Genomic DNA, 23,024 nt, shown 5'->3' with positions numbered 1-23,024 from the left:
TTTAGCATCTTACTGGTTTACTGCAGTAACATGTGTTATATGTGTTATATTTAATATGTTTATTTTGGAGTAAAATTATTAGTCTTTTATAAAGTTGGGTAGGAAATTATTACAGTATATTTTCAGAAAGTTACAAAGGCTTGTGAGGTTTTAAGAAATTGCATTAGAAGAACTCTAAAATCTATAATAAATTTCTCACCCAAAAGGTTGACAAGTTATGGGTTTTAAAGGCACATGGTACATAAATTTTCTTCTGTCTTTGAAAATGCCTGTAAGATAATTAGAAAAAAATATATTTGAAATGGTACATTACACAGTAGACATTTACAGCATGTTTTATCTAAATTAATGATATAAATATAAAGAAAAGCTTCCAGAGTGGATTTAAACAGTTTTACTCTGTCCTGCCCCCAAAAATGTTTGTATAAACATCTCCACACTAACTGCAGACAGCTCTAAAGGAAATGTGAACACAATGCTGAACTCTCAAGAGTTTGTATTTGTGACCTAGCAATATATTTTTAGGCTCCTGAAAGGGAAATGCTTATCATATATTTAATTCCAGGGAGGCTCACCATTCAATTTAGAACTTTTTCAGCAACTTTCATTTATTTTTTTATTTGAAGTTACAACAGAAAAGGGCACATTTGCCCAACCTCCTCCTTTCATCACTGAAGGACAGGCTTATCTTGGAATTATCAATGTAATTAAATCATATCTGTTGGGAATGTAAACTCATTTGTGCCCTTAGGCTGCAAAGAGGAAGTTTCATATGAGAAGTTGCATATACAAGATGCTACAAGTTCTAGAAGCCAGAGGCAAGACTGTACTGGAGAAAGAACTGTTTTCAATTGTTCACCAAAGAACAAAACTGTTTTACTGCAAGGTAGGATAATATTGAAATATGAAGGGAATAAAATTATTCTCTGGCAGCGACTTACAAATTCCATTTGAAATTTTAAATCACAGCTTTTATGCCTAGACCAGATTTAGTATAGCATTCGGGAAACAATATACTGGTTAAATCAATATATTTGATGAATTCTGCTACTGAATTTAGGTGAGAGCATGCAGTGCTTAAAAAGAACAAGTTTCTTAAAGAACACTGCTTATCCCATAACCAAAAGTCATTGTCAAAATCACACTATCCTGAAATCCTGATCACTAACTAGCTTCACATAAAACATCAACTCAAACTTTAAAAACTTTGATATCCCTTTCATAAGCCTCCCTATTACTCAGTCAAAATATAAGCATCTGTAACATAGACAGCTATTAGTATATTACCAGTACCTTTTCATTTTCCTGTAGATCAATAAATCAATAAAATATAATCTTCCTACTGAGATTAGAATTTCTGAGATTTAGATTGTGAGAAGTTGGATAAATTCCTACTGAACTGGAAATTAAACCAGAGTTCTTATAGAAGTAATATATTGTAATATATTTAGATTCCACACAATAAGGCATACCATTAATCATCTGATTTCAACTCAGCACAGACATTACCAAGCAGCTTCCCTGAATTCCCAGGACTATACTGTCAAATGCAGTAGTTAAGCAGTCTTATTATATGCTAGTTCATTGGAAACTGAAGAATTCTAAAGATAACAACTGACATCAGATTACTGCTTAGAACACAAGACGACTAAAATTACCATCAGGAGTACTTTTTGAAGCTTTCAGAGATCTGGGGGTATTTTCTGTTCTATTAAATTCAAGCAGTAGTTGTCTTTTAATTGGAGGTTCTCCTAGGATAAAAACACAGAATTTTAGAAGATATGTTCCTTTTCAGTTCAATTTCTTACCAACCTGCACAACTTAATTGTAATTTCCAAGTAAAACATTGAAGAAGTCAGAGCAAGCAGAACTAGCAAATTTTCAGATTGCACAAGGTGTTTTTAGACACATAGCTACCTCACCACAAACAGTTCACCTGTACCTTTTTTTGTGTACTTTCAATAACCAAAGAGTCCCTCCAGAATGCTAAAAATGTGTGTAACACATCTTTTACAGAAGCTGTAACTAAGGACAGGGTTCAGCTGTGGCACAACTGTTTCAAGTTGGACTGATAGAGTCCTACCCACCTTTTGACACCTACCCAAACTTTCCAGCACTAGCCTGCCTGACCTTTGTACCTGAACTTGTGCAGCTGGACAGGGATTCTGTTCCAGTCTACCTTTCCATAAATACTTTTCAGCTAGTCCAGATCTCTGAACAGGTCTGGGTGACTGTGCAAGCATCAACTACCAACACTTCAGCTCTAGACAGATCAGTTTTAGATGGCAAGAAAATGCACATTTAGACCAACAACTGCTTTTTGTATCAGACAGCAATCTCAATACAAGTGAAACATTGTCCTCACCTACAAGGCACAAAAAGGTGAAAATGAAAACACTGCTACCCATTTTTCAATGAAAAAATGCTAGATTTTTGGAGAGGAAAAAAAAAAAAGGAAGTTTGGTCAGGGAGAAAAGGAGCAGTAGCTTTCTTCTGTAAGTTTATGATAAAACAGCAAAGCTGTACACCTTCAAAATTACTAATCATAAATTTAGCTTGTACTGTGCATTTAAGGCTGGAAAGAGTGGATAAACTACTTCCTGCAGCAAGAATTTTTGTCATTGACACCTAGAGAAACTGCAATTTCTCTGTGACCCAAAAATCAACATGACAAGCAGAAAAACCCACCCCAAACAATCCACTGTGCAGAAATATGGAGTTGAACATATACAGGATAAAAGACGTACCAAACAAGTTGTTTTCTTCAGAGTGCCTCTTCCCAAAGGTCTTGTTTTGAACGTTTTTATCCAGTCTGCTACTGAAGGACTGTGCAGCATTAATTTGTACTCCAGAACTGGAAAAACTGTCTTCCATAAAAACTCTTGCACTTTCTACTGCCTCTACTTCCAAGTAATTTTTTGGAGTTTGGAGAAGATCAATATTAATTTCTGCTTTAGCAGGAGCACTGCACAAAATTGCTTCAGATTCTGTTTTTAACCCCTGATTCAGCTGCCCTTTTCCAGAAGACCTAGTCTCCTCCTGCTGAAAGCTATTTTTAAATGACGTTAACTGCTTGTTGTTCTTAATATATGGTATGTACTCAGGCATTTTGACATGGTGAGTGCTTGGAAAATACTTCATTTCCTCAGGGCAGATGCTTTTAAAGTCAGTGTCTTGATTGCAGCTTTTTTCAGTTTCGGATTCTGAGACCACCTTATCAGTTAAACATTTTGCATGTTGATCATTCTCTTTAATTGAACTAAGTTCATCTGTAATGCAAAGCCCACTACTCAAAAAATCATCAGACTCTTTTAAAATTGCCTTTGCTTTTTGATAGGCATCTTTAGAGACTGTTACCCGTTTTCCACTTGCAGTGCTGAACCCAAAAGCAGAATCTGAAACCAATTCAGTGCTGGCATTTTCTTCCCCTTTTGGTAATGCTGTCTGCATTTTCCTAGGAAGTACTTCAGTGTTCCTTTTAGACTTTTCAACATCTTCCTCAACTAAAAATGCTTCTTGTGCATGTGATGAATGATTACTTTCCATTTCAGAAAAGAGCTGTCTAGCTTTCCTGAGTGACTCTTCTGATAGTTGTACAGGTTTACCACTTGCTGTACTAAAAAATCCAAAATTGCTTGTAGAAGCATCTGATGGCTTCATCTGCTTATCTGGAACAGACAAGTGCCCTCTAAACTTAATATTCTGTCCAAAGCATTGCTTCTGAGAATTTGAAGCAGACTTTGCATCTGCAGATGTGTTTGTTTCTTGGTGACCACTTGCACTAGCACTTGCATTCACTTTAATAAATTGGGACATGGCTGAATTAGCCTCTTCACTTGTTGCAGCATTAAAAGAATTAACAGAATTAGGACACTCAGCACGAATGACAGAAAATGAATTTCTAGCAATTTCTGTTTGATTAGTTCTTTGGTTAGGCTTAATTTCATATTTTACAGCTTCACTGTAATCTTCTTGAAACATTTGTCTGACTCTTGCTAATGCACTTTCTGAAACAGAAACTGCTCTACCTTTTGCTGTACTAAACACAGTTTGTTTCAGATCACCCTTTTGCTTTTCAACATTAAGTGTTGTTTCTTTTGACCTGGTTAAATTGGTTTCATCATCAGGAAGGGTGACTAGTGACTGGTTTTGGCAAGCATTAACTGTGGTGCCTGTGAAACAGTTTGTATAAGCACAAGGTTCATTTACATGTTCTAATTCCTTACTGTCACCATTCAAATAAGAGCAGCTATTTTCTGAAGTTAAGAGGAGAGACTGATTAGATTTATTGCTATCCTCAACAAATAAAGTATTTTCTGTATCTCCAGGCACACAATTATCTTCAAGGTCATTTGGTACCTTCATTAAATGCAGAGATGCAGCAGAGTGCACAGGAAAATCATCAGTGTCTTCTGAATCATTCTTCTTTCTTGGTGAGTATTCTATCTTTGTCTCTGGAGGTTTTCCATCTTCAGACAAATGAGCTCTGCTTAAAGCATCAGTCTTCTCTCCTGTAAGGGCTTCCAATTCTGACTTTCCAGGTCTGACACCAGCTTTTTTACGCACATGTAAAGTTACCAAACTTTTTTCACAACCTTCATCTGGATTCACAAATGTATCTACTTTGACAGGATCAAGAATCATAGCATGCTTAATGGGACTGCTCTCTATTGCCTGCTTAAACTGATCTCCAGGTTCTTCAGGAACGAGCTTTTCATTAAAATTAAGTTTTCCTGGATCACACTGAGCAATGCTTTCAATACACAAATCACAGTCTTTAACACAGTTTTTACCATGCTTCCTTTTCTTGATGAGAGTCTTAAAATTGTCATTATGTTCCTTTCCTACATCAATATCTTCTGCAAAGAACTGTTCTGCTTTAGCTAAAAATCCATCAGCGATTGCTATTTTCTTGCCACTAGCAGTATGAAAACCAGCCAGATAACTCCCTTTCACTTCATTTTTTCCCACATCTAGCTCTTGTTCGAAAGGTATTTGATAATGATGGCAAGAACCTATTTTTATTCTGTCTTCATCCACTAACAGGTTCTTACCATGGCTGGCATCTTCTTCCATATTTTTACAATTTGTTTTTTCTTTATCAGAGTTCTCAAAAACTTTTACATCTCTTTCTTCACACTGTACACTGAGCAAGTGTAGAGGACGATCCAAAGCTGCATCAGAAATGGATGTATTACCACCAGCTGGAGTTCGAAATGCTGGTGATAAGCATTCATCTTCCTTTCTGTCTTCTCCTTTCTGATTAGGAGACCAGTTTTCCATTTCACGTGATATACTTAAACTATGTTCTTCTGCAGTCAAAAGAGCATCTTCTAGACATGTTACATCTAATGATCTATCTTGCAAATTGCCTTCAACTTGATCATCTCCTTGATTTAAAAACTGTTTGGAAGTTTTACAACTCTGTTCATGATTTTTAATGGATGGCAGACTGTTGTTATTGTTAATACTATTGAAATTAGCATTTTTAGTATCATTTATTGATATTTTTGTCTTACTTTCCATATTTTCTTTAAATGCTGTACTAGTATTTTCCTCACTCTTATTTTGTGCCCGGTAGGAAACTGAACCTGTGTGAAAAATGGCATTTCCTTTTTTGAAATCTGAAACACAAAATGCTTTTGCTTTGCTTTCTTTTGCCAGGCAGTTGAAAAAATTACAGTTAGAAGACATACACTCATTTGAATAGTGGCATCTATTACTGATTTCAGAAGATTTAAACAAATAGTTATCATCATCCAAGTCCCTGAAGAGCTCTGCAGATCTACTTAAAGATGCCTTAGAAATATTTATTTTTTTACCTCCAGCTGAAGTAAAGCCTATGAAATTAGAAAAGTTGTCCTGTTTAGCTATGGGAAAGCTCTCATCTGATCTTCTACTTTCATGTATGTCTAGGTTAGTAAAAGTAACCTTTTTGTCATTTTTATGGAAAACCACTGCATTTTCTTTTTCATATTCCACCACTTTAGAGTCTTCACTTGTATCTTCCTGCTGAGTACAATACTTGTCATTTTTCACTTGATATTCAGATCTAAAAGTGCTACAAAACCCAGCATCTTCCCTTGTTTCAGAAATATTTTCTACATTCTGTGTTCCATGTGATTCTACAGTTCTGAACTGCTGAAAGGCATGACTTTGTATCATATTACTTTGCTTTCTAAACTGCGTAAATTCAAACTGACTACCTGTTTCTTCCAGGATACTAGAAAGTTCGGCAATTTCGGCTTCTTGGCTTGCTGTCAAGGTTTCATTTGCTTCTTGCAAGGCTTGTGGAGTTCTAGGAAAACTTTTACACAAACCAACTTTATGTGGAATAAACTGTGTATTCCTGAGCTCAAGAAAACTTGTCTGTGAATCTAAAGAACCAGATAAGGTACTGCCCAACTTGCTTTCTGAATCTGAGAAAGGCATATTCTCCTTTTTAACTTGGCTAGAAAAGTTTCTGGCTCTTTCCACAGAAGAGGCTTCAAAGCATTCATTTTCAATATCCTTGAAGAGCATTCTGCCTTTTGCTATACTGGCTTCAGAGAATTTAATCTGCTTATTGGAAGCAGTCTGAAAGCCACCAAAGCCTAGATTCAAACTGCATGCATTAAGATTTGCTGATGATTCCCCTTTATGCTTTAGGTTCTCCTTTGGCTTTTTGCTGGAATACATAGGTGCTACTTGTTTCTCTTCTTCCAAAATTACTTCATTTAAAGAATTATTATCTATACAATCTAATAATTCTTTAGCAGTCTCTACAGCTACATTACTGAGAGCAGCTGCTTGAGGGCTTTCGTTGTTTTCAACTGACTTTGGCTCTTCATTGTTGGCTACAGCTTCTGAAAAGGCAGCTGCATCTGTTTGCTCCCCTTGTTTTAATCCAGTACTATCATTTTCTGAGCAGTTCATCCTCAAAGGTCTACGTACTTCTCTACAGTCAACTCCTGACCTCTGGTCTGCAGCATGCCTTTTGTCAGGTGATAATTTATTGCAACAATCGCTACTGACTCCAGTTAAGCCAAAGTTGATCTGACCCAAAGTATTATTGGAACTGCTGTTTGTCGCAGATGTACAGTCATGGTGCACGTCAATCAACTGTTCCTTATCCTTAGGAGAAGACCCAAGTTCTTCTTTCAGGATTTGAGATGCAGCAGCTGCATTGTTCGCATTAGCACTCATGTCTTTATCTTCCTCACCTTTCCTTAAGCAGCAGCTTTTAGGGAGAAATCTGGAACGCTTTCTTGCCATTAGGCATGCTGAAGTTAGAACTTTACGTTTTATATTTGAAATAATCTCACTATTTAAAGAATTTTTCTTGTCTTCTTTCTGTGTATTAGATACTTCTAAGCATTTTATTGATGTAGCAGGTTGATCCTCTCTTGCATTTCCCCCCAAGTCTCTCAGGTCTTGTTGCTTCAGCCTATTGCTGAAGGAATTACTGAATGAGTTATCCGATATATCCATTTTTGAAGTACAACTGCTGAAATTCTTTGTCCTGGTATTTGTCTGCAAACACCTTCTCTCAGCAAGAAGAAAATGGTCTACAAGAGAGGATGTTACAGAGTAAAACAGGTTAATAAATTTATTCAAACACATGTAAATTCAGATTTTCACAAAATTTTGGCCCATAAGATCATTTCTACAGATGCTTAACCCTGGAACCATAAGTATCACTTTTGTTTTCAAATGAAAACACCTTGAAAAGACTGGAGATCTATTTAATCTAATTGTATTCTAATAGCCAGAAACAAGTGAGTTAGGTTGCCATTAATGCTATCAGGTAAAAAAACAACAAATAAATTTTCAGCTGTACTGAAATTTGAAAAGATGGACTTCCATTCCATGTGTCTCAACATAAGGATTTGTTTCAAACTTAAAATACTTCAACTCCTAATATTAAAGTAACGCTTCTAGCAGGAACAACAGCTTCTAAAAACAGGAGCGCCTGTTTGCTTTCATTATATTCTTTTTAAAATATTTTTTACTTTTGGAGGCAACAGATGTACAGTCTTAAATCCCCTAATTTTAGAAAAGTAGCAATACAACTTTAACATTCTTTATGATCTTTTAGAAGTTATCAACTCGGACAGACTGGCCCTTGACACCATGGATATATAACCAGCATTGACAAAGATAATTAAGCTTGTCAATTAGAACAATGGTTCAAGGGGAAAGTTTCTATTGCAGAAACTAATCTGAGAAAAGCTAGCACAAGATTACTTGAAAATAACGTTATTCTTATCACTATATAACAGACCAATACTACATGTTGATTCCCAGTTGCCGAGCTACTTTATCACAAACACAAGAATTTACAGGATTCTATCTGAAACATTTACATGAAAGGTTCTTAACAAATAATGAATCCTCCACAAATGATGAAATGCTTAACATACCTTGTTCAACATCACTGGCCACTTGACAGCCTCTAAATTCGTATGAATCAGATTCCGAATGGGGTAATACAGGATGAATAGGTGATTCAGAGGTTACTTCTTTCTGTATTTTTTCTTCTTGATACAGTAAAGTATTATTTATTGTATAAATAAATCTCCTGGATCTTTTTCTCAAGTTGGATAACATGTTCAGGTTTTTAAAGCCAGACTTCGTAAGAGTATTTTCACTATTTATTAAATGTAGGTCATCACAATTACCTGGAGATGTGGCACTACATATAAGTGGGTGAGACAAAACATCAGTTACGACAGATTTAGAAGTTGTTTTTAAATGCTTGGAAAAGCTGCCATTGTAGATTACAGAATACTCTGTGACATTTGTATGTTCAATTAAAAAAGTGTTGCAGTTTAAGAAGCTCATTTTGGAAACCTCAGCTGCACGTCCTTTTACCAACTTTGGATCTTGAACACTCAGAGACACAGCTTTTAATGGAGTTATTTTCGATGTTGGGCCGTTTTCAGCATTTTCCATTTCATAGCATTTTTCTGACAAATTGACACTCAATAGCCTTTCTGCTTTTATCAAGCCTGAAGTGTTCCATAAAGATGTTTGTAGAGCATCGTCCTTAGTCACTAGTACTGACTTCTCTCCTAAATTTTCCTCTCTATGCAAGTCAGAGGGTGGAGAGCTACATACAGACATCTCCAAGTGAGATACGTCAAGGTCAGATAAGTTCAGTTGAGACCACTGGCTTGATGAAGGTTGCACAGCTTCTTTGACAGGTTTCTCATTCTTAAATGATTTGTGTGTCCTATAATCTTGCACATCTCCTGAGATCCTAAGCGACTCCAATTCCTTTCTGTGTCCTGTTAAACAGCCATCTTTACCATCTCCTGTACCTTCACTGTTTTTTTGCAGTAAAGAACCATTCATTTCAGTAGAGTGGCTTTTTTCAGTCCAGTTGTTTGTTTTCACTTCCTGTGAAATGCCAGTCTTTCTTCTATTAGGCTGCTCAGAGGGAACATCCTCCTTTCCGAGTGTTTTATCTGTGTTTATCTCACATTTCTCTACTGCATCCAGAGCATGTGGCATCAGCAGAAGAGTTCCACTTGTCTTAGTGGGCATGTTGAATGTGTCCTCAAAGCTATCCATCTCAACAAGTAAGCCATCTAACATCTCTGACTCTAGAGGAGATGCAGAGGGAAAGAAATAAAAAAATTAAGTTTTAGGAAATAACTTAGGAACAGCATTGGGTTTTTATAGATAGATACAGCTTTCAATTTTACAGTCATTACCTTTACTCAGGAGCAAGTTTGTAAAGATAAATTTAAGCAGCTGTTAGAGGAAACAGGAGGCAAAGTTCATACATGCAGATTCCCTGGCCTCCTGAGGACCGTAGTGGCTAAGGTTTCCAAGATGAAACCCAGTTTCTCAAAAAAGTTTTTTTTTCCCCCTACAGACAGGACAGGAGCATGAGTGGTAAATTTGACAAGAAAAATATCTAGATTTTTTTATCACCCAGACCTTCTCACAAAACACAGAATTCGGGAAACGGCTTGACGAGCGCTTAGAGCAGCGCGTAGACATAAAAAGCACTGCACTGCAGAAAATACACAAACATGTTGAGACATGTTCAAACTACAGTAAAAGCTTCTGTTTCCATAGGGTTTGAGCTGTTTTCCTCACCAGTCCATCTCTGACAGGACTTTTTCCATACTGTGTATGGCAAGTTCCTTGCTACATTTTTTCCTTCCAAAATTTATATTGCTGGTAGGTATCAGACATATTAAGAAGTTGCCTATTTTTATCTATAACTGGCAGCTAAGGAAACTCTTTTATAACGATTAATTTATTAAACTGTCTTCTGCTACGATATAGAATAGTAAAGCTTCTAGAAGGATTTAGAAAATATTCTCAATCTCTTAATTGACTGGGAAGCTTTTAAGTAGTTCCATGATCGGCAAAATATTAGAAAAATAATGAGAATTTTTTGTTTGTGCACAGATATAACATGCAGTGGGAGAAAAATAACCCAAACTCTACTTTGTAGACAGTCTTACAAGCTTATACCTATGAAATAAAAATATTACCCTCTCAAATGTATGAACCAAGACCCACCTATCAGTACAGTCCACATTAAAGAATATAGCTAGGTTTTATTTGAAGAGTACTTTTTAAGGCTTTTTCATATCAAAGAAGTCATAATGAAGTACCTAGAAAACATCACTGTCCTCTGTTTTCCTTGGGCATATAACCAATAGCTTAACTTTTTCCATAAGCCTTTTTCAGGTACAATTTCTGTAATTTAAAATTCTATAAGTTTCTCTATTAGAACTTTTAAATAGCCTCATCCAAAAGATTTTCCAGTTTCCCAGTACTTGGTCACGCACATCCAATTAGATGTAATACATCCATTATGGGTTCATGCTGACACTGTAGGCAACAGAACAGTTACTCATTCTCTTTACTTTCTATTTTATGCCTAAGTGGCAGAAGGTTTCACTAAAGGAGATCTCAAAAAAGAAACTGCAACACTACAGATTGAGTGTACAGGTTCTTTTCCATTACTAAAGTATGTGTCTCTGAAGTAATTTCTGTGTCCATATTCTTTCATCCTGTAATAACTTGTCAGTAGGGATTTCTAAGACATAGCTTATTTCTTTTTACTTAAACAAGAGATATTACCTTTTTTGGATTAAAGAAAACCAGGATTATCTGAAAGATTGTACAGATACTGCCTCAAACTGTACACTCATGCCAGGGGAAAAAAAAAATCAGGGAAGTTCATTTTGACTTCTGAACTCACTGGAAGGTGATATTATTTGATGATTCGATATATTATGATCTCTTATTTTCTTTAACTGAAACAAAATGTATACCTAATAAAACCAATAGCATTTCATGATCATACAACACTGTTCCAGAGAAAACCAACATTTGAAAGCCACAAACACGGAGGTTTGAGCTGTCCTTCTTTTCACATTGCATCTTCAGATACCAAGCTAACTATTATCAAAAAGGGAAGACATAGGAAAGAAAGAAAATTTGCAAGTTATTTTATACTTTAAGAGAAATGGTTTTCTTCCCCCTCTTGTTTTATTTAGACATTGTTTTAACTGGCCTTCTCTACTGTAGTATGCAATGTAATAAGACATACTGGAACATAGACCAACACATTAAGTTGTCCTTAATTTCCAAAAGTATTTTACCGATTACAATTTACTTGAATAGGTTTTCTATCAAACATATTTTTCTCAGGACATTTAACCTACCATACAAAAATAGCACTGCATATCACTCTACAAGCAACAATGCCTCCTGATCCCAGCATTCTCAGCCCTCCTTTTCAAATTCTAAACTGATTTTTTCACAGTTCTTACATGTACCATCAAACTTTTTTTTTAGGGCAGTCTGTTCAATTCAGATAAGGAGACATACAATCCTAAGAATATATTGTCCTGTCTAGCTTGTGTGAATCCCTACAGCACCCTTTTACACCTGTGCACGTTGAACAAATTTCTGGTCATATTCTTCCCTTCTACCATAATTTCTGAACTAAAATCAAAAAGTTCCCATTTGTCACATTTAGAATTGCCTACTTTGAGGAGGTGAAGTAAATGAAGAACGGATATAACAAGATCAAAAACCAAGCTCACCCCAGAATAATGAGTGTTGGGGTGAAACTTCATGACAAAGCTAAACCTATTCAATACCTAGAAGCAGTAGTCTTGCTCCCCCTTCAGCCTGTACCACTTCTCTCTGCTCTTCCACAGTCTCATGTCTTCAGCTACAGCGAGCACATTTCACAGTACTAATCTGGTTGTCATCCAGCTTAACCAGGACAGTGATCTAATTCACTGACTCACCAGACATTCCCTTTTTTAAGGCTACATTAGTTTGACAAAGTTGAATTAATTAAGGAAGTGGGAGTAGGTACACAGCTGGCAGAAGAAATAAGCCATAACAGCAGCCCAAGACCTACAATGTACATTTATCCTGTCTTGCTTCACAGTATACTTAGTAGGTAAAGCATCAATGCATACCCAAATCTTTGCCATCATCTTCAGCATTTAGCTTGACTGCCTCTGGTACCAACGGCATACTTGTATCACTCATCTCAAGACATTTATCACAGTTGGAAAAAAAGTTGTGCAAAATCTGTAAACCAAAGACAAAAGCTGTTACAGTACTACCAGTGAGTGTCACTTTAACAGTAAAGCATGCAATTCTAGACATTTACTGCAGTACCTGAATAATGCTGCATCTCTTAAAAGGAAAGGTAACATTTTCACAGGTACACTTGAAAAACAAATAAGCAGGTAATCCCCATTTTCGATGCAAATCAGGTTTCATTCTGCAGTCAACTTAAGGGCAGTGAATGGGTTCAGCAGCTTACTATAAGCCTCTCAAAAAGGGACAAAGGAGATACAGGAAGGACAAAGACATTTTGCTTATTTTAATTTGTAACGGTTTGTTAAACTGTGAAGTTTCAGGTAGTTAAGAATCAAACTTAACCTTCTAATTGAATCCTTTTAGTGCCATCCTCAGTTTTCAGTCTGAATAATCATTCAGCTTTCACATACACAGAGTGAAATTACAATTATGCAAGAACTCTCCCTAACAGTATCAAAGGACTGAAATTAAAACCCAGTTCTAGGTGTAGTGGTTAAGCACAAGAAGTTATTCTCAATGAATAACTTCCAAAAGGTTTGACAGAAGTGGGAGAAAAACAAACCAACCAACCCTCACATAAGTAGCACATTGCAACTCCTAGGTTTGATTTCTCTCTGAATAACACCCACGGCTGCTGAATCCAAGTGGTTTCGGTGGGTTTTTTTGTTGTTGGGTTTTTTTAATAAACACAGCAAAAACCATTTCTCAAATAGGGTTATTTGTGAAAATACAGTGTACAGCCATGTTTTGCAAATTTAGTTTTGTCAGCAGTAACTTTAAAAACCATCCAAAGAGGAGAGTTTAAAATGAAAATGACAGAATTTTTCATTCTTGGCTCAAGGAATGTTAGCATGTAACCAAATAGCTTAACTGAAAGAAGAACATAGCTCTTAAAACTACTTACTCTATCTGCTCTTCCATCTTGTTGCTTTGCTTCAGAAACAGAATCATTCTCTCTAGCTTTAGGAGAAAGACAGACAAGTCAATTAATCTTCTCCCAAGTGATCTGCTGAGTGTGTTCAAACACAGTTGTGTTTTGGAGGGTTTTCATTGGATTATTTTAAATGCCACTCAAGTCTGTGAACAAAAAAAACTACTAAAAACTAACTAAAAGTCCTAACTAAAGAGTCCTACAGCACAATACACACTCCAAATCATAGGTTGTGATTTCTGCTATGTAGGTAGATCAGTTACCACCCCGAGAACATCACTACTCAAGTAGTTATTCATGGCACTACTCATTATTTTTTTCTGTCCGAGGATCTGGATCAGATCTTTGAGTTAGGAATTTGTTTTTGTTTTTTTCCCATTACCTCCCAAAACAGCAGCAATATTTTTTTACTACATTACAAAAGGAGAAACTGAACCCTATTTTTAAAATGCCTACAGAGCAGTGTATTACAATGACACGTTTCACAGGCTCTATGTAGCAGCCAAATAGTTTGCTCTTTCTTTTCGCAGGTGTCAGATGGGAGAGAGGGACCATCACTATTGTAAAATCCTAGGATCATCCGAGAAGGGGGAGAATGAGAGCTCAAACCACAGCTCACCTCCCAGAACATCATTATTAATGTATGGGTACTTTTCCCAGCCTTTCTTTACAGCTCACATCTTTCTCAACCCATGAACACCAAAACCGGCACAATTCAATAGCCCTGTGAATAGTATCAGCTCTTCCCTCCCAAAAGAGATTCCCAATTCTAGCATTCATTCTTAATATGCTTTATATAGTGTATCAGTTTGGCCTGGCTTTCCCCCCCAAGTCCAAGCTGTCTCCTACCCCCTCCCGCTCTCCCCAAGCGAGGGAAAAAAAAAAACAAACGAACCACTGGAAAAAAACTGAAAGAAGTTCGAATGAAACAGGATTATATCAAATATTTATATATATATTACATATATTTACAATTATATCTACAATTGGAATATATTATACACAACAGGGAACTCCTGAGGGGGAAAAAGGGAAAAGGGAGGGGGGAAAACAGGGATAAAAAGAAACCTAAAAACCAAATATCTCCTAAATATACCTGTTAATAGAGAGCTAATGAATAAATATAAAACTGAATTAAATACTTCCCTGAGCGGGACAGCAGAGCTGTGCAAGGCAGCAGCCAACTCCCCCACAGCTCCCAGAGAGACCGGAGATAATGGCCCTGGCCTATATAAGCAAAGCCCATCTACAGAGAGACCTGTCGCCTTCAGCCACCGCAAGAGAGGAGAGAACGAGCTCTCTTATCAGCGCCTTTTTATGTGTTGTGTTATGGAAAGGAATGATATGGAATACTTCCTTTGTCACTTTTCTAGTTCCTTCCTGGTTACAAGCTGGTCTCCAGGAAGGCCTGGGGTGAAAACTACCACATATGGTCTCTATGCTTTATACAGTGATTGCTCTTTTTCATGTTGTTAAACTATGTCAGGAGATAAGCAGACATCCAGGTCTTCCCATTTGCATCAACAAGTCATACAGTCAAATTTCATTTTGCTTATCATATGCTAATGAAAGCCCCCTTTCAGCAACACCTTAGGTTGAGGGTTGATATTTAGCCACTGTTAGTTACCACTGAAAAAGTTATCACCCATTCATTTGTGCAGCTGTGCAGTAAATGAGTTCCGGGAATTGCCCTGTCCAAACAATCCAGGAAATGTGGTCTTGAATTGGATCAGTCTCCCAGTCTGTCTCACTGCATTGACAGGATGGCAGTCACAGTGTGAATGGTTTAAAATGCTGAAGTCAGCGCTGCTGTTGGGAAGTTTACTCCACAGGCTACCTACTTAGACTTCATAAACATACATGCCTTAGCCCAATAGTATCTAGTTTTGTGATAGTGCAAAGAAAACATTATCTAATCCTCTTTCTGTGCTTTGCTATGTTATTTCTAAATTTATATTCCTTAAACTCTCATACAAAGGAAGAAAACTGTTTCTGTTTAGGGCTGCATTATTTAAAGACACCCACTATGCATCACTGTAAGAGTTCTGTCTTTTTTAATTAAAAAACCAAACAGTTCCCACTCAGTGAACTTCCAGTGTCAAACCCAGAAGTTTTTAACCCTTAGCAATTGTTCATTCTTAGAAATACCTCTTATCACTGTTTCACCAAGTGTAGGAGGTGTGGCTAAAGAACTTGACCACGACATATCTGGATCCACTTCTGCTCCCAGACTTTCAGAAATACATTTTGGAGTTCTGACCTAGAAATATATTTAACAATTATATATATATATATTTTCTATGCAGAATTCTAAATGTATTACTCAGGAAAAGGAAACAAAATGCATAAATAAAATACATACTTCCAAAAGTTTTGGTGTGCAAAACAAGGTTCCATATGGTCCTAAAAAACATTATGTAAAAAGGACATTAAATAATAATTAAAAAATAAGGATTTTTATCTAGAGATATAAAATACTTTGTAGAACCAAAAAGAGAAAATACAAACCAGGCATAGTATTTCTCTGAGGTGTTCTATAAGTATTCCTTAAAATAGCTGGACTGCAAAACAGAATAAAAATCAAAATATTAATTTCACTTCTCAGTTTCTGAAAATAATGAAATACTTCAATATATTACATATATTAACAACTCCATTATTTTCTTTCTTTGCAACCATGGCTATTTCCCTGACTAGATAAAATGCAGATTTCTCTTAACCATCAGTCAGTATTTTAAACCTTACTGTAAGTCTATTACAAACCATAAAAAGTTTCTTTTGTGAAATATGTTAATTTTCAGTAATAATTTTTCTGACAAGTAATAAATTTAAATATAATCATGCACTCTGTAATGTGCTGCATGAAACCAGGCAAATTGGATTAACTGATTTTAATTAAATGATTATTTTAACTGGTTTTATAATCAGTAAACTTGAGTACTTTAATCAAATTTATCTGAAATACAGACATTTAAATGTCAAAATCAAGGCTATTACTAAAAAAACCTCAGTAAATACTATAAATAGCTTTACTACTTGAGAAGCACAAGATACATCACTACCACTCTTTCTCTGGATGTTGAAGATTTGGAAAGCTGAAATAATGTCAACAAATGACATATTCCAGCTGTGAAAGAGTAGAAAAATAGAAAGGAAGATCACCTAAAATCAAGGAAATTTTCAAAATTAGCTTGTGCTTTATTTTAACTCACTTAAGCAACCCAAAAGTATCATAAAACCTACCAGACATACAAGATTATTCACTGCTATGAAAAAGTTAACAGGTAAATACGGTGAGTTTAATATTGCTTTTTGCTTAACATCTAGTTTATTTTTCATTTGTCTTGACATATTTACCATACCTAGCAGCAAGACAGTTGCGGCAGGGACCAGGAGGAGAAGCAAGTATTTCATTTTCTTGGTCTGCTTTCCTTCTTCTGTTACTTGGGCTTATCAAATTCTCTCCGTCTACAACACACAATATAATAATCAACACAACTTTGCAAAACTACAAGTAATAATTTCAATTTTAAAGCTTCAAGACAAACTTAAAAAAACAAACTACACAACATCAATTTTAGTTAAAAAAAAAAGCCAACCTGAAAATCTCCAGAAACAAAAACCCAATGCTAATTTCTCCTCTAGTATTTTAAATATATTCAAATTTTAAATCCAAACAATGCTAAACGTGTTTCAACTGCACAGCTGAAAAAACCCTCATTATATCACTTTATTCACTTGATATTATTAAAGTAATTTTCAGTATTGTGCCTTTCTTACCATTGCAGAAGTTACTCTTAGAAGGAGCACAATACATGCAAACATACACCTGTATCAGCTTTCCCTCAAATTTACTAAGTCATACACTTCTTGATTCTTAAGCAACATAAAGCAAAAATTATTTCTTGAACTGTTGCTAGTCATTGCCACTGGCTGCAACAGCTATTTTTATAAGAAGCAGCTCCAGGCAAAAGAGTGTGTGCCCACCAATGCAGCAGAATCCTCCTGAACAGTGAGCCCCTTACATGAACAAGCATCTACTCAAAGGAATCACTACTCAGAAATTTCCAAACTACTTTAATATAAGAAACTACACTTCAATTTCTGGATTTCTCTCTGCTTCTGAGTTCCTGAGCCCACATTCACAGCACAGCTGCATACCAATACCACACCAAGGTGAAATCCACCAGCTTCCACCCATGCTCTTGTTTTCACAAGAGGGAAAACCTAGATTACAGGAGCCATTTGGCTCTGACTAAGAAAACTGGAAGACCTCAGGCCAGTCACAGGTAAACTCTGCACAAACACAGAGCAAAACTAACCATTTTGGAACAGAAGAATCATAAGGTTCCTTTGTTTGCCACTTATGAAATGCTACCAAGAATTCCCTACGGACTTGACACTGTGAAATCCAATTAGCTACATTTAGAAGAAACATGTTCTCAGCTGAGAATACACTGAGCAGAAGTTCAGCAGTAAACTTCAGAAAAACAAAGATGGTAATGATATTCCAAGGAAGCACTGTTATAAAGTATGTTTGAACAGCAGCACAGTCCTGCCCCTTTAGAGAGTTTGCTTTAGGATCTAAGAACAATTCTGGTAATAAAGGGAGTCTTGTGTTTGTCTGTAACCTGTTTAGAAAAGCTTATCAGAAGGGCACAGACACAGGAGATGCACAAATCAGGTGCTTCAGGAATGGGGTTAGACATTCTCCCATAGAACAGATATACATTCTTGCACACATTCTCCCTAGAAAAAATTCTCTCTGTTCAAGGAGGATGAGTACATCAAAAAGGAGCAGCATGACGTACTTTCATGATGTACTTGGGATTTGGAAATAATGCAATGAGAAGCACCTCATGAAATTCCTATTTTTCCAAATGGAAAAATATAACTTCTTTCTATGACAGTTTTAATAACTCAAAGAGCTTAGTACTTCCAAATTTTTCCAAGAAAGGTTACAGAGTGCCCTAAGATCACATCATATTTCAGCATGGTAAGTTCTCTCTCTTGAAAAGATTTTCAGAGATTTTGCATAAAACAAAAATGAGATGGTTGAAAAAATTCACTCTGATTCTCAGTCAAAAGTTTACACTAATAAGCTCATATCTCCTTATATTAACAGTATTTAGAGTATTTGGACCACAACAGTATCTTTTATACAGGGAATTTTGTGTACATATTACCACTTTATCGCAAGGTCGAGTTCATTAAGATTTATTCTCTATTTTTTAGATGATCTTCAAAAGACTACTAAAATAAGCTTTTTAGTCACACAATTCCTACAATAGCATTACCTGTTACCGTAACATCATCAGCTACAACAGCAAAAGGTAAAAAAAAAGTATTTTGCTTCTGAAGGGCACAAGCAGCCTTTAAGTATCACTTAAAAAAAAAATTACTCACTCGTTCTGTTTCTTTTCTGATCCAGTTCTTTTTCAGGAGAAGAACAAGGTGGCAATATTGCATTTTGTTCTTTAAAGATCAGTGGAGTTGATGCCAGCTGAGTGTATGTAGACGGTTTTGTCCTTGGAGTTTTAAAAGATGTTTGATCAAGCCAGCCAGAGGGAGCATCAAGCTCTCCAAACACTTTAGGCTCATATGGTGGTGCTTCTGTGCTGAGTTCTTCAAACCAGTTGAGGCTGATGGGCCCTAAATCTATGAAGGAAAACATACAGAAAACCATATGAAATGAAAAAAGAATTCTACGTGCAGGATTTTAAAATACATTAGGCATTTAAATGCTAACAGAAAAACACATTGCTCCTTCCATTGCCATACTTCTGTTTATTTTGTTTCTACATGGCTTTGAACTCTGATACCCACAAAACATGTAAGAATGTCTAACCAATTTCTCAGACAATTAACAAAACTAACCATAGAGCACAAAAACATCCAGGTTTTTTTTAAATTGTAAGTATACTCTTAGTGTCTTTCTTATGTTGCTCAGACTGGCAAGTTAAACAGGTTCCTTTTAACCATTAGCAACTCATTAATAATTACAACAGGTGCATTTGGCAAAAAACTAAACCTGGTCTGCATGTGGATATACATGGACATAGAAGCTAAAAAAGTAAGTAGAAAACCTAGCTAAGCACATGTAATGAAAAAAACCTACGAATAAAAATTTAAAGAAATCTACAAAAAACAGATATTAGCAAATACAGATTAGGGGCCAGAGCAGCAGCTAACAAGTTGCATGATGCTTTCCTACTGAACATACAGCAAATGTGTATAATATATTGATGCACAGAAAGCAATCCTAATAAAAATTATTTACTTTGGAGAAGCTGTACCTGATTCACTGCAATGGGCCTTAAATATTTCAAAAAAAGTTGGTCTTTCCACAGGTTTGTAAGCCATTTTCTTATCCATAACGTTACTGGAACAGCTGTTGAAAAGCCTGAGAAGAAATAAGAAAACACTTTCAAACACTGCTGTTCCAATGTGGCACTGCAAGTCCTAAGCCTGCCTTCTTGCATTTCTTGGTGTGTCATTACCCAACTTAATTAGCTTTAAGACTGTGATGTGAGTGTTCAAACACCACAATGATTAACATGGTGCAAAAAAAGCAGACAAGAGGAGCAGAGAGAATTATACTGGAGATTATAAAAATACTCAGCAAACACAGGAGAAAACCAAGATGGAAAAGGCAGAACACTTTTGAGGCATTTTAAAAACAAATCAAAACTCCAGACTCACTACTATAGGCTGGGGTGGAATATATACTATCACATATATACTCTTACAACCGTTATATAACATGTGTCAAGAATTTGATTCAAAGTTGTTTTCAAGTGGAGCAGACATTGCCAGTTTCACAATTTTGTTAAAAAACAGGTATAAATAAGACTGACGTAGGACTTCACCGTTTAGTACGTTTATTGCTTCGACAGTAAAATCAGTTTCCCTGGCGATGATCGCGTTACACGCGCTGCCTAACCAAAACCATGGGAAAGCAGGGCATTTAAAACAGGGTAAGGGCTGCGCTGAGACAGAAAACCAAAGAAATTAAACACTGTCTCAGAAGCACAATTTAAAAAAGCGATTTGACCTGTCCACGCTGCTCCCGGTGAGGGAAAGCTCCTCCCGGGCAATGACCCAAGCACGGAGCGCGGCCTGTGCAGCCGCCCCCGGGTCTCCGTGGGGCCTCAGGGGATGAGCCCGGTCACCGGACACCACCTTCCACACCCGCGGTGACCGCAAACCCCCGGTGAGCTGTGAGGAGAGGGGAGGGACTCCGGTGGAGCAGCGGGGACACCGCGGGGCAGGGCAGGGCCGAGCCACACGCGGGGCCGTTACCCTGCCGGCGGCGCTCGGTCGAGGGGCGGTGCGCACCGGCATCGCCTCACGCAGGGAGCGGAGAGAGGGGAATATACGAGACCCCACCGCCGCTCGTTCGAAGCTTGGCGCCAACACCCCCCCCGCGCCTGCGCACCGGAGCATCCGCCGCTCCCGCCCCCCTCCGCATCCACCTCACGGGAAGGAGGCGGCGAGCCGGCCCCGCCTCTCCCGCACGGCGGGGCACGGGCAGGACGCGGCGCGGGGGAGGCGTGGTCCCTCAGGGGACCCACGGTGAGCGACGTCCCTCGGGGGCTGGCTCCGCACAGCACACAAAGGGAGCGTGTCCTGAGCTAGGGTGGCAGCCAGCAGCTTCACTCAGCTTCCTAGAGACGCGAGAAATGAAATAGCACATCCAGGGCTGACAGGACCCATCCTGCTGTTGTGCAACAGCAGCTAACGCCGACCTCCCAGGAAAAGGCTCCGGGGGGCTCACCGTAAGTGGCAGTGCCATCACGGAGTGTCATGGCCTGTGCAAACCTTAGCTTTTCAGGTGGTTTTGTAGGCCTTGACACGTGAAATTATCGTCATGGTTGTTGATGTTACAGTAGAGAATGTTATCCTCCACATACATGTCCATTTCCATTTTGTCTCTTAGCTTCATGAGTGAATCCATGGAATAACTTCAAGCTGGCTGTAACATTTTTGTCACCAACTTTGAGTTAGCCATCTTTATTTTAGCTGGATGTTCATCTACACTGGTCTCATAAAGGGGTTTCTTCCTACCTCTCTATACCAGTCCTTATTTTACACAGTTTTATCACATCATCTGCTTACTCATCTGTCACTTGCTTCGGGTTCTCATCATACAATAATTTTCCATATCCCTTCTCCTTCCAACAATTTTAACTTGTAAACTTGCAGTGTTGTGGGGAGTTGCAGTAACTGGTTCTTCCCAAAGCATTTTAGAGGAAGCCAAACCTTTGCTTTGAATGACAGAGTGTAGTTTCCAATTTAATCTCCATTCCCCTTCCCAATGCACCCTAACAATTTACTCTTTTTGCAGCCACAGTGCAGTCATTAAGTTTTAACTTGGCCATCTTGATACTCTCTTTTTGCTTTGAGTTAATACCTACAGCGCTTTGAAAGCCCAAGCACAATGTGGAGCCTTGAGACATTTTCCTTTTAATTATGATGAATGTGTTTCCTGAGTCTTAACCTGTTTCTGTCCTATAAAAATGCTGTTACTTACTGATTTATTTCAGACACTCGAATGGTCTTTCTCAAATGCACTGTGAACATATAAAGACATCATCCCTACCAGCTCTTCTATAGCCCCTCACTTGCTGGCCCCTTGGAGTTTATAAAGCAATGCATTTATAAAGATGGTGAGGAATCATACAAAGAAAGTATTTCACATCACAGCAGTTCCAGGGATTTGAGGATTCTCCAGTCCTTAAAGGCTCCATACAGAGTTTGGATGATTGAATTATATGATTTTAGCTATACTACCTTAGAATTGAACTAAATTGATGTAATTATGGAAGTCTAATGTGTAAGTGCTTGTATTACTAACACTTATTTACTTACACAGGTATTAAGCCACTGTTCCCAGTATAACTGTTTCCCCTTACTTCAGTTTTTATACACAAGTACAGTCTTATCTTTTCCTAAAGCAGTTCAGTTGATAGAAAAGCTCCAGGTAGCTAATACCCGAGTAATGGAACAATGGGGATACTCAGACCTTTTAATACCGGTAAAGACTTCTCAGAGATGCAATTTCCTGCATCCTCTCCTCAGCTCTCCGTGGGACACCCAGTTAATCTGGGCTTTGTCAGTTTCCCAAACCCTGTTTTTCTTCTTTTAAGACGATGATCAGAATGAGCTGAAAGCGAGCAGGCTTTCCCTCACTATGAAGGCCATGGTTGCCCCAGCTATGGTTCATTATTACAGATGGCAAGCCTTGCCATCAGCCCTCCCTCCCCCAGCTGATCCCAATTTCCCTATCAATTAGCAACCATTAGCTCCCCAGATAAGATAAAGGCGGGACAGGACCACGGGCAGGCCTAACCTTTCTAGGGCTATGATTATGGAGGGCTTTGTCTGTTCCCCCTTCAGCACGTACCAGGGCTTCAGGGGCAGCCCCGCGCCCGGCCGCGGCCAGGACCCGTCGGCTAAGCAGCCTAGCTGGAAGCAGAGCAAGAGCGGCGGCATCAGCCCGTTCCTCGGGGGGCCC

General features: G+C 37.7%; 2 protein-coding genes across 2 annotated transcripts in view; one reads left to right on the top strand and one right to left on the bottom strand.

The window, feature by feature from the left end:
- BRCA2 (BRCA2 DNA repair associated) overlaps positions 1-19,907 on the bottom strand; it is a 37,373-nt gene extending 17,466 nt beyond the window's left edge. The window contains exons 1-12 of the mRNA XM_008934238.3: positions 19,804-19,907; positions 18,914-19,165; positions 16,870-16,975; positions 16,016-16,068; positions 15,870-15,910; positions 15,656-15,767; positions 13,481-13,536; positions 12,447-12,561; positions 8,403-9,587; positions 2,748-7,547; positions 1,659-1,751; positions 200-269 (exon numbers count right to left, since the gene is read on the bottom strand). Of these exons, the coding sequence (XP_008932486.3) occupies positions 200-269; positions 1,659-1,751; positions 2,748-7,547; positions 8,403-9,587; positions 12,447-12,561; positions 13,481-13,536; positions 15,656-15,767; positions 15,870-15,910; positions 16,016-16,068; positions 16,870-16,975; positions 18,914-19,165; positions 19,804-19,882 (6,962 nt within the window). The 5' untranslated portion in view covers positions 19,883-19,907. The remainder of the gene's footprint in view (positions 1-199; positions 270-1,658; positions 1,752-2,747; positions 7,548-8,402; positions 9,588-12,446; positions 12,562-13,480; positions 13,537-15,655; positions 15,768-15,869; positions 15,911-16,015; positions 16,069-16,869; positions 16,976-18,913; positions 19,166-19,803) is intronic.
- Positions 19,908-22,843: 2,936 nt separating this feature from the next.
- Positions 22,844-23,024, top strand: part of ZAR1L (zygote arrest 1 like) — a 2,107-nt gene continuing 1,926 nt past the window's right edge. Inside the window, exon 1 of the mRNA XM_029960909.1 lies at positions 22,844-23,021. Within this exon, the coding sequence (XP_029816769.1) occupies positions 22,872-23,021 (150 nt within the window). The 5' untranslated portion in view covers positions 22,844-22,871. The remainder of the gene's footprint in view (positions 23,022-23,024) is intronic.

Source organism: Manacus vitellinus, unplaced genomic scaffold, assembly GCF_001715985.3.
Source record: "Manacus vitellinus isolate BGI_N305 unplaced genomic scaffold, ASM171598v3 scaffold_2_pilon, whole genome shotgun sequence".
In the NCBI taxonomy this organism is placed as follows: Eukaryota; Metazoa; Chordata; class Aves; order Passeriformes; family Pipridae; genus Manacus; species Manacus vitellinus.
The sequence above is the reverse complement of the archived record's forward strand: the minus strand, read 5'-3'. Positions and strand labels throughout refer to the sequence as shown.